Below are 13967 nucleotides of genomic sequence, written 5' to 3'. Positions count from 1 at the left end.
CGAATGGAACGTCAGGAACGGGACTGTTTCTCATAAACATTGTCTTCGTGAGATTTAGCTGGAGTTCGACCTTTCCACACTAACGAAGTCTGCCAGAATTTTTGTCGCTTGGCTAATGTTTTGTGTTATTAGAATGATGTCATCAGCAAAGCAGAGGAGGTGTAGTTGTCAGCCGTCTATCTTCACTCCCATTCCTTCCCATTCCAGTCATCACATGATGTTCCCGAGGGTGGCACTGAAGAGTTTCAGTGAAATAGTACCACGCTGCCGAACCCCTCTCTTGACATGGATGATCACTTCTTTTTAGAATGGTGAGATCCTGGTAGTGAATCGGTAATACAGCTCACGGAGGATCCTGATGTATTGAATTTGAATGCCTTGATTGGCTAGGGCTTTGATGACCATTTCCATCTCAACAGAATCAAAGGTTTTATTTAAATCAATGAACGTTAGACAGAAAGGCATCTTGAATGCCTGAGAAACCTCAATGGGCTTGGTCATCGTGTGGATATGGTTGATCGTTCTGAATCCTTTGCAGAACCTGGCTGCTCGCATGGTTGTCCTTCATCTAGAGTTCTGCCAATCCTATTCAGGATGACTCAATTGAACAGCTTGCAGATGACAGACAATACTCGAGGCATCTTCCTTGTCTTTAAATAGGCTCAGCACCAGTGAGAAAGAACAGATCCACCCTAATAACTGCCTTGAATATTTCAGAGTGTAGCTGCTCAAGGAAAATGGATTTTTATCCAAGGTACATGAATAAGTAAATGTATGAAAAAAACTCAGCTCATAATTCCATGGAACACCTTAAGGTTGAGTTTTAAAAAATGTTAAATTTGATTGACATAGATTAGAACAGGCCAAGTCATAATTCACAGGGACAATTCCACTGCCTGTAAGGCCCCAGGTTTTCCATATTCAGTGGTAGAACAGGAGCCACCACAGGGACACGGAGGAGCAGGGGTCTGTCTAAAGGGTAGAGGCCCTGGGGGGCTGGGTTTGGTCATCAGGGACTCGAGACAAGGGGGACTCTCCTCCCCACCTGCCGTTTCACCCTGAGCAACTCTTGTTTCATGAGAGCTCCTCACCAAGTTTCCTGTGCTGGAGGAAGAGGCCCGACTCTGACGGGGCCCCAGGGACAAACCTGAGTGCTGTGAGCCACACTCAGCACCTCCTCCCAGGGAGCCCATACAACAGCCTCCCCCGGGTCCACTCCTTTCTCTACAGAGGCTCCCCTATGCAAATCTTCACTCGGGACCCAGGATTAAAACCACGGTCACAATCACACCAACATGAACTCCCTTTCCCCCTACACGGTATCTGAGATCATGGACCTCATGGGAAGGAACATGCATCAGCTCTGGTTCCTCCTCTTTCTGGTGGCAGCTCCCAGCTGTGAGTGTCTCCTGGACAGAGGCTCTAAGGTGGGCAGGGCATGGGGCTTCTGAGCCCGTGGCTCGCTGTGGATCTCTGTCCTCAGGTGTCCTGTCCCAGGTAGAGCTGCAGGAGTCAGGACCAAGCCTGTTGATGTCCTCGCAAAAGCTGTCCCTCACTTGCTCTGTCTCCAGATTCTCTCTAACCAGCTATGATATACAATAGGCCGGCCAGGCCCCTGGAAAGGGACTGAATTGGATTGGTGGTACATGGAGTGATGGAAGTACATAGTATAAACCGAGTCTTCAGTCTCAAGTCAGCATCTCCAGGGACACCTACAAGAACAAAGTTTACCTAAAACTGAGTAACTCAGTAACTGATAACACAGCTGTGTATTATTGTGCAAAATACACACAGTGAGGGCAAGTCCCTGTGAGCCCATACACAAACCTGCTGAGGGAGACAGGAGAGTTGCAGGGGTGTTTGTGACCACCAGGGGGTGCTGTGATACAGGGATTCCAGGGCTGTGCTCCAGAGGCAAGGGGAGAGAGGGGAGAGAGGCTGGGGGGGGAGGGTTTCTTTATCCTTAATTGAAATATACGAATAAAATTTAATATATCTCCTATATACATTTAATACATTTTAATAATTGCTTTCTCTCCCATTACAAATTTGCTTATTTCTCGTCCTTTCTCAGAGTCCATTAGAGAATGTTATGTCCTGCTAGGTCAGGTGTGGTTGATTTTTCTTTAATCAAGATCATTTCTTTTCACAGAATGGAGAGATTTCTCTCTTTCCCTTCTTACTGTCACTGAGGGAACACGATGAAAATAGCCTGAGTGTTGATGCTGGTGAGTCACAAACTCCCTGCGCTTCTCCCAGCAACAAATCCTCAAGACTTGCACACTCTGCTGCGGCCCCTGTGCTCGGCCTCTCCTCCCCAGGGATCTGAGCCCCTGACTGACTCCTCTCCGGAATCCCAGAGTGTGGTTAGGATGCAGGGGCCGTTATCATTGGATCCTGTCCATCCTGACCCTCTGTTCTCTGTGTACCACAGGTGAATAAGATTGTCTGACTTTGTTCTTCTCCCTCTGACTAACTTCACTTAATTTGAAATCCTCTAGTTCCATCCATGGTGCAGAAAACGCTGCTATTTTGTCTTTGCTTATAACTACACAGTATCCCATTGTGTATATACACCACAACTCCTTATCCATAAAGTTGTCATTAAGCATTAGGATTGTTTCCATGCCTTGGCAACTATTCTAAATGCTGCAATAAACATATGTCTACATGTATTTTCTCAAATGACTGTTTTCAAGCTAGGGTGAAGCTACCAAAAATAGAATCAGTTGTAACTTGGAGATTCTATTTTCACTTGTTAGAGAAATCTTATAGTGTTTTCCTCAGATAAGTTCACACAAACATAGAAAGGGTGTCTTCTTTGGCAACTTTCCAAAACTGTTTGTTTCCAGTATTTTTGATATAAGCTATTCTCACTGGGGAGAGATGGTTTCATTGTCCTTTGTATTAACATTTCCTTTATAGTGTTGATAAACACCTTTTCATATGTCTACAGCCCACAGAAATGTTGATTTAGTAAATAATCTATTTATTTCCACACCATTTTATCATGTGTTATTTGTTCTGATGGGCTGGATTGATGCATAGAGGGTAGGGTGTTTGCCTCGCACACGGACTACCCAAGTTCAATTCCTTCGCCCCTCTCAGAGAGCCCGGCATGTTACCGAGAGTTTCTCGCCCACATGGCAAAGCCTGGCAAGCTACCCGTGATGTCTTTGATGCCAAAAAGAGTAACAACAAGTCTCAAAATTTGTTGGGAGACGTTACTGGTGCTCCTCGAGCAAATCGATGAACAACAGGAGGACAGTGCTTCAGTGCTATTTATTCTGATGTTGAGCTTGGTGAGTGTTATGAATATCTGATAATTGGTGGGTACACATTTTCTTCCGGTCAGTTGGTTACTTCAATTTTAATATCACTTACGTTCTCATGAAAATCTTGTAACTGATTTAGTTCCATTTATTTATTTCAGTTTCTCTTCTCTTTGCCAATGGAATGAAACTATAGATGAGTTCTTTAAAGATTAGTGTCATGGAGAGACTGATCGAGGTTTTCCTCTGTGTATTTTAAGGATTTTGCTGCCAAAAGTCCACTTTTAATGAAATTCTGCATCGGCTGTTAGACATGGATTCAGTCTATCTTCTATTGTTGTCTTTGTGTGTGGTGTTGTTTTCCCATTCCACCATTTGTTGTAGAGTGTAGGATAACATTGGTTTGTCCTTTCTGTCTTGCCGCAGAGAGCTTAGGTTTATTGGGTTGCTCCCATCACAGTTCTCCCATTTCTCTGCCTTTATTTGTAACTTTTTTCTTTGTGCTCTGCTGACTTGTAAATATTGTTTTTCTCTTCTTAAGTCCTTTGCATAGTAAATTCAGAGCAATGTCCTTTTTGTTTGGACACAAGAAGACAGTTAATGCTATGCTTTAGTAACTTGGGACTTAACTGACCCTGAATGATTTTTACTTCCTGGAGATTTGTTCTCTCTACTTAAGCCTCAGTTGCCCTTACTTCTTAGCACCCCAAAATCAGGGTCCCGACGAGGGACTGGATGGGCCCAGAGCAAGCTGTGAGCTATGTACTACACTGGCACGAAATGGGCCTGGCCAAAGTGTCATAATAATTTACTATAAGTTAAGAGCATAGTCATGGACAAATTCTGTCATGATCAAAACAGTAATAACTATATTCTGTCCCTCCTAGGGTTAGTAAAGATTAATCTGGCCTGAGCACTGTAATCTGAGACCGTGGCACGATGTTCCTGGGAGAGCCACACTACAAGCTCATTGTATCTCTCTTTTTTTTATTAGTGAAACACCATGAGGTACAGTTGTAGATTTACAATTTTTTGTGCTTGGCTTTCGATTATACAATGATCAAATACCCATCCCTCCACCAGTTCCCATTTTCCACCACCATGGATAATATCCCTCCCACCCCTATCTCCCCCATCCCACCCTGCCTCTGTGGCAGGGCATTCCCTTTTGTTCTCTCTCTCCTTTTGAGTGTTGTGGTCTGCAAAAGATGAATTGAGTGGCAAACATGTTCAATCCATAGTCTACTTTCAACATACATCTCCCCTCCTGGGAGGATCCTCCAAACACCCTTTATTTGGTGCTTCCTTCTCTATCTGAGCTGCCCTTTCTCCTAGAATGCCCAACTGGCCTCTAAGCTATGGAGTAATCCTCCTGGTGCTGATCTCAGCTATACTTGGGTATTAATCTCATATTTTGTTACTTTATGTCCCCCAGATGAATGCAATCTTTCTATGTCTATCCCTCTCTTTCTGACTCATTTCGCTTAGCATGATACTTTCCATGTTGTACCACTTTTATGTAAATTTCATGACTTCATCTTTTCTAACAGCTACATTGTACTCCATTGTGTAGAGGTACCAAAGTTTCTTTAACCAGTTATCTGTTCTTGGGCACTCAGGTTTCTTCCAGTTTCTGGCTATTGTAAATAGTGCTGCAGCTCATTGTATCTCTTACTGTGTCCACAGCTCCACTAGTTAAATGACTAATATTAAGAAGTAGGATTATGATGTTAATTAAGTTGTTAATTAAGTTACTGGACTAAGGAGAAGAGGAACACCCCTAAATGGTGTTTCAGCCCTTGAGCTTGATGGATGGTCAGGAAGGGTTTCCTTATGTTGCTCTTGCTACTGAAAGAGTGTGGTGGCTACCCCCAGTGCTGGGGAACAGGAGAAGAGAGAGAGTTGGAGAGACAGAGAGCAGGACAGCAAGATGGAGCGCAGAGAGACTAGCAAGGGGGACAGAGGGAGAAGAATGTAGAAAAATACAGGAGCAGGAGCTTGGAGAGAGAGAGACCAGGCTGTGATATGGAGCATGGAGAGATGAGTGGGAGAGTCAGGAAGAAACAGGAATGAGGGCCAGTGTGAGACTAGAATGGGGGGCTCAGAGAGAGTGGAACATGCGTGTGGGGAGAATGGAATAAAAGGTAACTGATCAATCAACCTCCATCAACCCAGGAAATTTACCGCCTGGGGTGGGGGAGAGGCCCCAGCCGCTTCCAACTTGGCCAGTGTAGGGGAGCCCTCAGGCTTCCCTAGCCGCCCTGAGATTACACAGGAGAGATTTTCCTTGCTCCACTCCAGGAGATGGAATCCTTTCCCAAAGATTCACCATAAAAGATGCAAGGATTTGTTCTGGGCTCTAAATTCTATACAATTGGACTGAGAATTTATATTCCTGATACTCATGAGATCATTTCTATAAGTTCATGATATTCTTTAAAGCCTGTTCACCGAGGGATGTCACAGGCCTCAGTGATACCCCGTCAGCACCAGAACCTACTGTTATTTCTGCCAACCGACCTCTGGTCCTCCCAGTTCCACTGAGAAAACACCACAGGCTTTTTGGCTGCCAGAAGTTACTAGAGTCACAGCCCTAGCTTAATAGATTGGGTTTTTTGGGAGGAACTTCACCCAATCCATGCCCAGACCACCAGGCATTTATATGCTCTGGTCCCACAGAGCACCAGGGACATTGAAAACATAATTCTATCGTTTAATGGATGTGGACTGAATCCAGGTAAGAACATCAGAACAACCGATGCTCTGTGGGTTTGCGGAGAGCAACAATCCTCTCAGTGCTCTCTGACCTGAAGAAAACATGGACACGGAGACTTGGGAGTCTCAGAAAAGGAAGAAAACAAAGATCACTGCCCTTCGAATAGAACTGAAGGAGAGAAAGAATGGACTCCACGGCTCAATGAGGAAACAAACAGAACTGAACGTTGCGGTTGTGTGTTGTGTGTGCATTTTGGCTACTGTATTTGGTACTACGTGAACACGACTATGATCACCTCCGTTAGTTAATGCTTTTTTTGGTTCCAGGAGACAAAGAAAGTAACCGAGGTTCATCTTAGTCTGAGGAGGAAGTTCTGAGCCCTGGTGACTCTCTGAGAAGGCAGTGGGGAGTGAGTCCAGAGTCGATTTTGTTTCACCTTGTGTTTGTGGAAGGAGGAACCACATCCTAGGACATTGCTGTGTGCACAGAGGCTGAGTGAGGCCCTGCTCTGTGAAGACACGTGAGTTGTGTCCTGACTCTGAACCTGCAATGACACACCCACATTGGTCACAATTCCATCTGAGTGGTCACTGACTCACTAGGCTGTTTCTGCACCCAACATTGAAGGTGATTTTGGTTTGTGATTGTGATCAGCCCATGACAAACATTTTCTGTTTCACCTGAGTACAAACACATGGTCATTGTCTTCTTGTTTCAATTTCCCTCCCATAAACTATTTTGGATCAATGTGGAGCCAAAGTTTTCACTCATTTCATACTTTGAGTTGTCAGCTACTTTTTTAATATGGCCCAATTATAGTAAATGAAATGATAACCATAATCAAAAGACAACCCCAAAACTGGGGGAAAATATCTGCTCACTACTCACCTTATGTAGAATTAATAAAACTCACTACCTATCATATGTCACGATCACAATCATGATCATACTGTTGTTCGTCGATTGCCTTGAGCAGGCACCAGTAACGTCTCCTTTGTCCTAGCCCTGAGATTTTAAAGAGTGCCATATTCACGGCCATTTTAGGGTTAGGAGAATGAGACTCTTCATTGATACTGGGTTTTGGCATGCACAGGGAGTTTGCCAGACTCTGCCATGTGGGCAGGTTGCATTCGAAGCCTGCCAGGTTGTCCAAAGCAAGATGAGATAATAAGATGTCGCAGCCTCACGCTTCCGGGAGCTGGGTTTTATAGTCTCTGGGTCTTGGACATTGATGGGATTACACAGCGCCAGGAGGCCAGTTGGTGAGTATGATCCCTGCCTACTGGAACATGGAGGATCTGGGTAGAGGGTGCTCAGCCCCGATCCAAGCGGGCTTGGAGATCTCAGCCCCGGGACCTGCATGCCTTTGTTCCTCTGCCGGTACCTTCTTGCGTGTGGAGAGTTGGACTCAGCATGTTTGTGGCTGGCTCTGGAGGTCTCCAGCTGCTGGAACTCTGCTCGGGGAGGGGAGGGAGACTCACCCCGCCCTCTTCCAAGGGTTTCCGGCTGGGACAACCAGGCGCAGGGGCAGTAGACTCTGCGCTGTTCTCTTCCTGGAGCTGGGTTTTATAGTCCCTGTGCAAGACCCAGAGACTTATCTCATGGAGGATTAATAAAACTTAAATAAAGGACTTGAAAAACCTAAGAGAAAAATAAACCCTATCTAAAAATGAGGTTTTAAATGGATATATCCTTAAAGTAGATTTTGAGACAGAGAATGGTATGAACAAATTGTCTATACACTTATCAGAAAATGCATATTAAAACACTATTGAAATATCACCTCACACCAGAGAGAAAGGCACACATCACAAAAAAAACAAAACATTCTGTGTTGGCATAGATGTGGGGGAAATGCAATCCTCATTCTCTGCTGGTAAAAATATCAACGGGATCAAACTCTTTGGAAAAATTTGGATACTGCACAGTATGCTAAAAATTTAGCCTCTATGTGACCCAGAAATTCCACTCTTGTCATCGACCCAAAGAACCCAAAGCACTAATTGGAAATATATTTCCAAATTGTCTAAATGGACATGTCTATGTTTATTGCTGGAGCGATAGCACAGCAGCAGGGCGTTTGCCTTGCACGCAGTCAAAAACGGGAGGACAGTGCTATAAAAATATTTACTTAAAGATATAAATCCTCTTTTAGTTTGATGGTTTTACTATTTTTATTTCAGTGAATTAATTACTTATTGTACTATTTCTACATAATCTCAGCGAAAAATTCATAAAATACATAAACTCAGAAAAAAATCGGAATGGAGTCGAGCATCTTCCACCCAGATCCTCCAAATTCCAGTAGGCGGGAGTCACAACCACCACCTGGCCCCCTGGCGCCGTGTAATCCCATCAGCGGCCAAGACTAAGAGACTATAAAATCCAGATCCCGGACGAGAACAGTGCAGTCTTCTGCCCCCGCGCCTGGGTATTCCTTCCCGGGGCCCCTTGGAGGGGAGCAGGTTGAGCTTTCCTCCCTGCCCCGACCAGGGCTCCGGCAGCCGAAGACCTCCAGGACCAGCCACCACCATGCTGAGACCACTCTCCGCACACATGAATGTACTGGCAGAGGGACAAAGCCACGTGAGTTCCGGGGCCGAGACCTCCAAGCCTACTCGGATTGGAGTCGAGCATCTTCCACCCAGACCCTCCAAATTCCAGTAGGCGGGGTCACACTCACCACCTGGCCCCATGGCGCCGTGAAATCCCATCAGTGGCCAAGACTCAGAGACTATAAAATCCAGATCCCGGACGAGAACAGTGCAATCTTCTGCCCCCGTGCCTGGGTGTTCCTTCCCGGGGCCCCTTGGAGGGGAGTGGGTTGAGCTTTCCTCTCTGCCCCGACCAGGGATCCGGCAGCCGAAGACCTCCAGGACCAGCCACCACCATGCTGAGACCACTCTCCGCACACATGAATGTACTGGCAGAGGGACAAAGCTACGCGGGTTCCGGAGCCGAGAACTCCAAGCCTACTCGGATTGGAGTCGAGCATCCTCCACCCAGATCCTCCAAATTCCAGTAGGCGGGGGTCACACTCACCACCTGGCCCCCAGGCGCCGTGTAATCCCATCAGCGGGCAAGACTCAGAGACTATAAAATCCAGATCCCGGACGAGAACAGTGCAGTCTTCTGCCCCCATGCCTGGGTGTTCCTTCCCGGGGCCCATTGGAGGGGAGCGGGTTTAGCTTTCCTCCCTACCCCGATCAGGGTTCCGGCAGCCGAAGACCTCCAGGACCAGCCACCACCATGCTGAGACCACTCTCCGCACACATGAATGTACTGGCAGAGGGACAAAGCCAAGCGGGTTCCGGGGCCGAGACCTCCAAGCCTACTCGGATTGGAGTCGAGCATTTTCCACCCAGATCCTCCAAATTCCAGTAGGCGGGGGTCACACTCACCTCCTGGCCACCTGGCGCCGTGTAATCCCATCAGCGGGCAAGACTCAGAGACTATAAAATCCAGATCCTGGACGAGAACAGTGCAGTCTTCTGCCCCCGCGTCTCGGTGTTCCTTCCCGGGGCCCCTTGGAGGGGAGCGGATTGAGCTTTCCTCCCTGCCCCGACCAGGGTTCCAGCACCCGAAGACCTCCAGGACCAGCCACCACCATGCTGAGTCCACTCTCCTCACACATGAATGTACCGGCAGAGGGACAAAGCCACGCGGGTTCCGGGGCCGAGACCTCCAAGCCAACACGAACTGGAGTCGAGCATCTTCCACCCAGATCCTCCAAATTCCAGTAGGCGGGGGTCACACTCACCACCTGGCCCCCTGGCGCCGTGTAATCCCATCAGCGGCCAAGACTCAGAGACTATAAAATCCAGATCCCGGACGAGAACAGTGCAGTCTTCTGCCCCCGTGCCTGGGTGTTCCTTCCCGGGGCCCCTTGGAGGGGAGCGGGTTGAGCTTTCCTCCCTGCCCCGACCAGGATTCCGGCAGCAGAAGACCTGCAGGACCAGCCACCACCATGCTGAGTACACTCTGCACACATTAATATTCTGGCAGAGGGACAAAGCCAGACGGGTTCCGGGGCCGAGACCTCCAAGCCTAATCAGATTGGAGTCGAACATCTTCCACCCAGATCCTCCAAATTCCAGTAGGCGGCGGTCACACTCACCGCCTGGCCCCCTGGTGCCGTGTAATCCCATCAACGGCCAAGACTCAGAGACTATAAAATCCAGATCCCGGACGAGAACAGTGCAGTGTTCTGCCCCCGTGCCTGGGTGTTCCTTCCCGGGGCCCCTTGGAGGGGAGCGGGTTGAGCTTTTCTCCATGCCCCGACCAGGGTTCCAGCAGCAGAAGACCTCCAGGACCAGCCACCACCATGCTGAGTCCACTCTGCGCACACATGAATATTCTGGCAGAGCGACAAAGCCACGCGGGTTCCGTGGCCAAGACCTCCAAGCCTACTCGGATTGGAGTCGAGCATTTTCCACCCAGATCCCCCAAATTCCAGTAGGCGGGGGTCACACTCACCACCTGGCCCCCTGGCGTCGTGTAATCCCATCAGCGTCCAAGACTCAGAAACTATAAAATCCAGATCCCGGACGAGAACAGGGCAGTCTTCTGCCACCGCGCCAGGGGGTTCCTTCCCGGGGCCCCTTGGAGGGGAGCGGATTGAGCTTTCCTCCCTACCCCGACGAGGGTTCCGGCAGCCGAAGACCTCCAGGACCAGCCACCACCATGCTGAGTCCACTCTCCTCACACATGAATGTACTGGCAGAGGGACAAAGCCACGTGGGTTCCGCGGCCGAGACCTCCAAGCCTACTCGGATTGGAGTGGAGCATCTTCCACCCAGATCCTCCAAATTCCAGGAGGCGGGGGTCATACTCACCACCTGGCCCCCTGGCGCCGTGTAATCCCATCAGCGGCCAAGACTCAGAGACTATAAAATCCAGATCCCGGACGAGAACAGTGCAGTCTTTTGCCCCCGTGCCTGGGTGTTCCTTCCCGGGGCCCCTTGGAGGGGAGCGGATTGAGCTTTCCTCCCTGCCCCGACCAGGATTCCGGCAGCCGAAGACCTCCAGGACCAGCCACCACCATGCTGAGTCCACTCTCCTCACACATGAATGTACTGGCAGAGAGACAAAGCCACGCAGGTTCCGGGGCCGAGACCTCCAAGCCTACTCGGATTGGAGTCAAGCATTTTTCACCCAGATCCTCCAAATTCCAGTAGGCGGGGGTCACACTCACCACCTGGCCACCTGGCGCCGCGTAATCCCATCAGCGTCCAAGACTCAGAGACTATAAAATCCAGATCCCGGACGAGAACAGTGCAGTCTTCTGCCGCCGTGCCTGGGTGTTCCTTCCCGGGGCCCCTTGGAGGGGAGCGGATTGAGCTTTCCTCCCTGCCCCGACCAGGGTTCCGGCAGCCGAAGACCTCCAGGACCAGCCACCACCATGCTGTGTCCACTCTCCTCACACATGAATGTACTGGCAGAGGGACAAAGCCACGCGGGTTCCGGGGCTGAGACCTCCAAGCCTACTCGGATTGGAGTGGAGCATCTTCCACCCAGATCCTCCAAATTCCAGTAGGCGGGGGTCATACTCACCACCTGGCCCCCTGGCGCCGTGTAATCCCATCAGCGGCCAAGACTCAGAGACTATAAAATCCAGATCCAGGACGAGAACAGTGCAGTCTTCTGCCCCCGTGCCTGGGTGTTCCTTCCCGGGGCCCCTTGCAGGGGAGCGGGTTGAGCTTTCCTCCCTGCCCCGACCAGGGTTCCGGCAGCCGACGACCTCCAGGACCAGCCACCACCATGCTGAGACCACTCTCCTCACACATGAATGTACTGGCAGAGGGACAAAGCCACGCGGGTTCCGCGGCCGAGACCTCCAAGCCTACTCGGATTGGAGTCGAGCATTTTCCACCTAGATCCTCCAAATTCCAGTAGGCGGGGGTCACACTCACCACCTGGCCCCCTGGCGCCGTGTAATCCCATCAGCGGCCAAGACTCAGAGACTATAAAATCCAGATCCTGGACGAGAACAGTGCAGTCTTCTGCCCCCGTGCCTGGGTGTTCCTTCCCGGGGCCCCTTGGAGGGGAGCGGATTGAGCTTTCCTCCCTGCCCCGACCAGGGTTCCGGCAGCCGAAAACCTCCAGGACCAGCCACCACCATGCTGAGTCCACTCTCCTAACACATGAATGTACTGGCAGAGGGACAAAGCCACGCGGGTTTCGCGGCCGAGACCTCCAAGCCTAATCAGATTGGAGTCGAGCATTTTCCACCCAGATCCTCCAAATTCCAGTAGGCGGGGGTCACACTCACCACCTGGCCACCTGGCGCCGCGTAATCCCATCAGCGTCCAAGACTCAGAGACTATAAAATCCAGATCCCGGACGAGAACAGTGCAGTCTTCTGCCCCCGTGCCTGGGTGTTCCTTCACGGGGCCCCTTGGAGGGGAGCGGATTGAGCTTTCCTCCCTGCCCCGACCAGGGTTCCGGCAGCCGAAGACCTCCAGGACCAGCCACCACCATGCTGAGTCCACTCTCCTCACACATGAATGTACTGGCAGAGGGACAAAGCCACGCGGGTTCCGGGGCCGAGACCTCCAAGCCTACTCGGATTGGAGTGGAGCATCTTCCACCCAGATCCTCCAAATTCCAGTAGGCGGGGGTCATACTCACCACCTGGCCCCCTGGCGCCGTGTAATCCCATCAGCGGCCAAGACTCAGAGACTATAAAATCCAGATCCCGGACGAGAACAGTGCAGTCTTCTGCCCCCTGGCCTGGGTGTTCCTTCCCGGGGCCGCTTGGAGGGGAGCGGGTTGAGCTTTCCTCCCTGCCCCGACCAGGATTCCGGCAGCAGAAGACCTCCAGGACCAGCCACCACCATGCTGAGTACACTCTGCACACATGAATATTCTGGCAGAAGGACAAAGCCAGACGGGTTCCGGGGCCGAGACCTCCAAGCCTACTCGGATTGGAGTCAAGCATTTTCCACCCAGATCCTCCAAATTCCAGTAGGCGGGGGTCACACTCACCACCTGGCCACCTGGTGCCGTGTAATCCCATCAGCGGGCAAGACTCAGAGACTATAAAATCCAGATCCCGGACGAGAACAGTGCAGTCTTCTGCCCCCGCGTCTCGGTGTTCCTTCCCGGGGCCCCTTGGAGGGGAGCGGATTGAGCTTTCCTCCCTGCCCCGACCAGGGTTCCAGCACCCGAAGACCTCCAGGACCAGCCACCACCATGCTGAGTCCACTCTCCTCACACATGAATGTACTGGCAGAGGGACAAAGCCACGCGGGTTCCGGGGCCGAGACCTCCAAGCCAACACGGACTGGAGTCGAGCATCTTCCACCAGATCCTCCAAATTCCAGTAGGCGGGGGTCACACTCACCACCTGGCCACCTGGCGCCGTGTAATCCCATCAGCGTCAAAGACTCAGAGACTATAAAATCCAGATCCCGGATGAGAACAGTGCAGTCTTCTGCCCCCGTGCCTGGGTGTTCCTTCCCGGGGCCCCTTGGAGGGGAGCGGGTTGAGCTTTCCTCCCTGCCCCGACCAGGATTCCGGCAGTAGAAGACCTCCAGGACCAGCCACCACCATGCTGAGTACACTCTGCACACATGAATATTCTGGCAGAGGGACAAAGCCAGACGGGTTCCGGGGCCGAGACCTCCAAGCCTAATCAGATTGGAGTCGAGCATCTTCCACCCAGATCCTCCAAATTCCAGTAGGCGGCGGTCACACTCACCACCTGGCTCCCTGATGCCGTGTAATCCCATCAACGGCCAAGACTCAGAGACTATAAAATCCAGATCCCGGACGAGAACAGTGCAGTCTTCTGCCCCCGTGCCTGGGTGTTCCTTCCCGGGGCCCCTTGGAGGGGAGCGGGTTGACCTTTTCTCCATGCCCCGACCAGGGTTCCAGCAGCAGATGACCTCCAGGACCAGCCACCACCATGCTGAGTCCACTCTCCGCACACATGAATATTCTGGCAGAGCGACAAAGCCACGCGGGTTCCGTGGCCA

General features: G+C 50.7%; 1 gene segment (V, D, J or C); it reads left to right on the top strand.

Annotated features, from left to right (window-relative positions):
- The first annotated feature begins 1295 nt into the window (after positions 1 to 1295).
- LOC130032543 (immunoglobulin heavy variable 4-59-like) overlaps positions 1296 to 13967 on the top strand; it is a 172680-nt gene continuing 160008 nt past the window's right edge. Inside the window, 1 exon segment of the V gene segment in view lies at positions 1296 to 1398. Within this exon segment, the coding sequence occupies positions 1296 to 1398 (103 nt within the window).

The sequence above is a fragment of the Sorex fumeus genome, unplaced genomic scaffold (assembly GCF_029834395.1).
Source record: "Sorex fumeus unplaced genomic scaffold, SorFum_2.1 ptg000049l, whole genome shotgun sequence".
In the NCBI taxonomy this organism is placed as follows: Eukaryota; Metazoa; Chordata; class Mammalia; order Eulipotyphla; family Soricidae; genus Sorex; species Sorex fumeus.
Note: the sequence above shows the minus strand (reverse complement) of the source record. Positions and strands in the feature narration are given on the sequence as shown.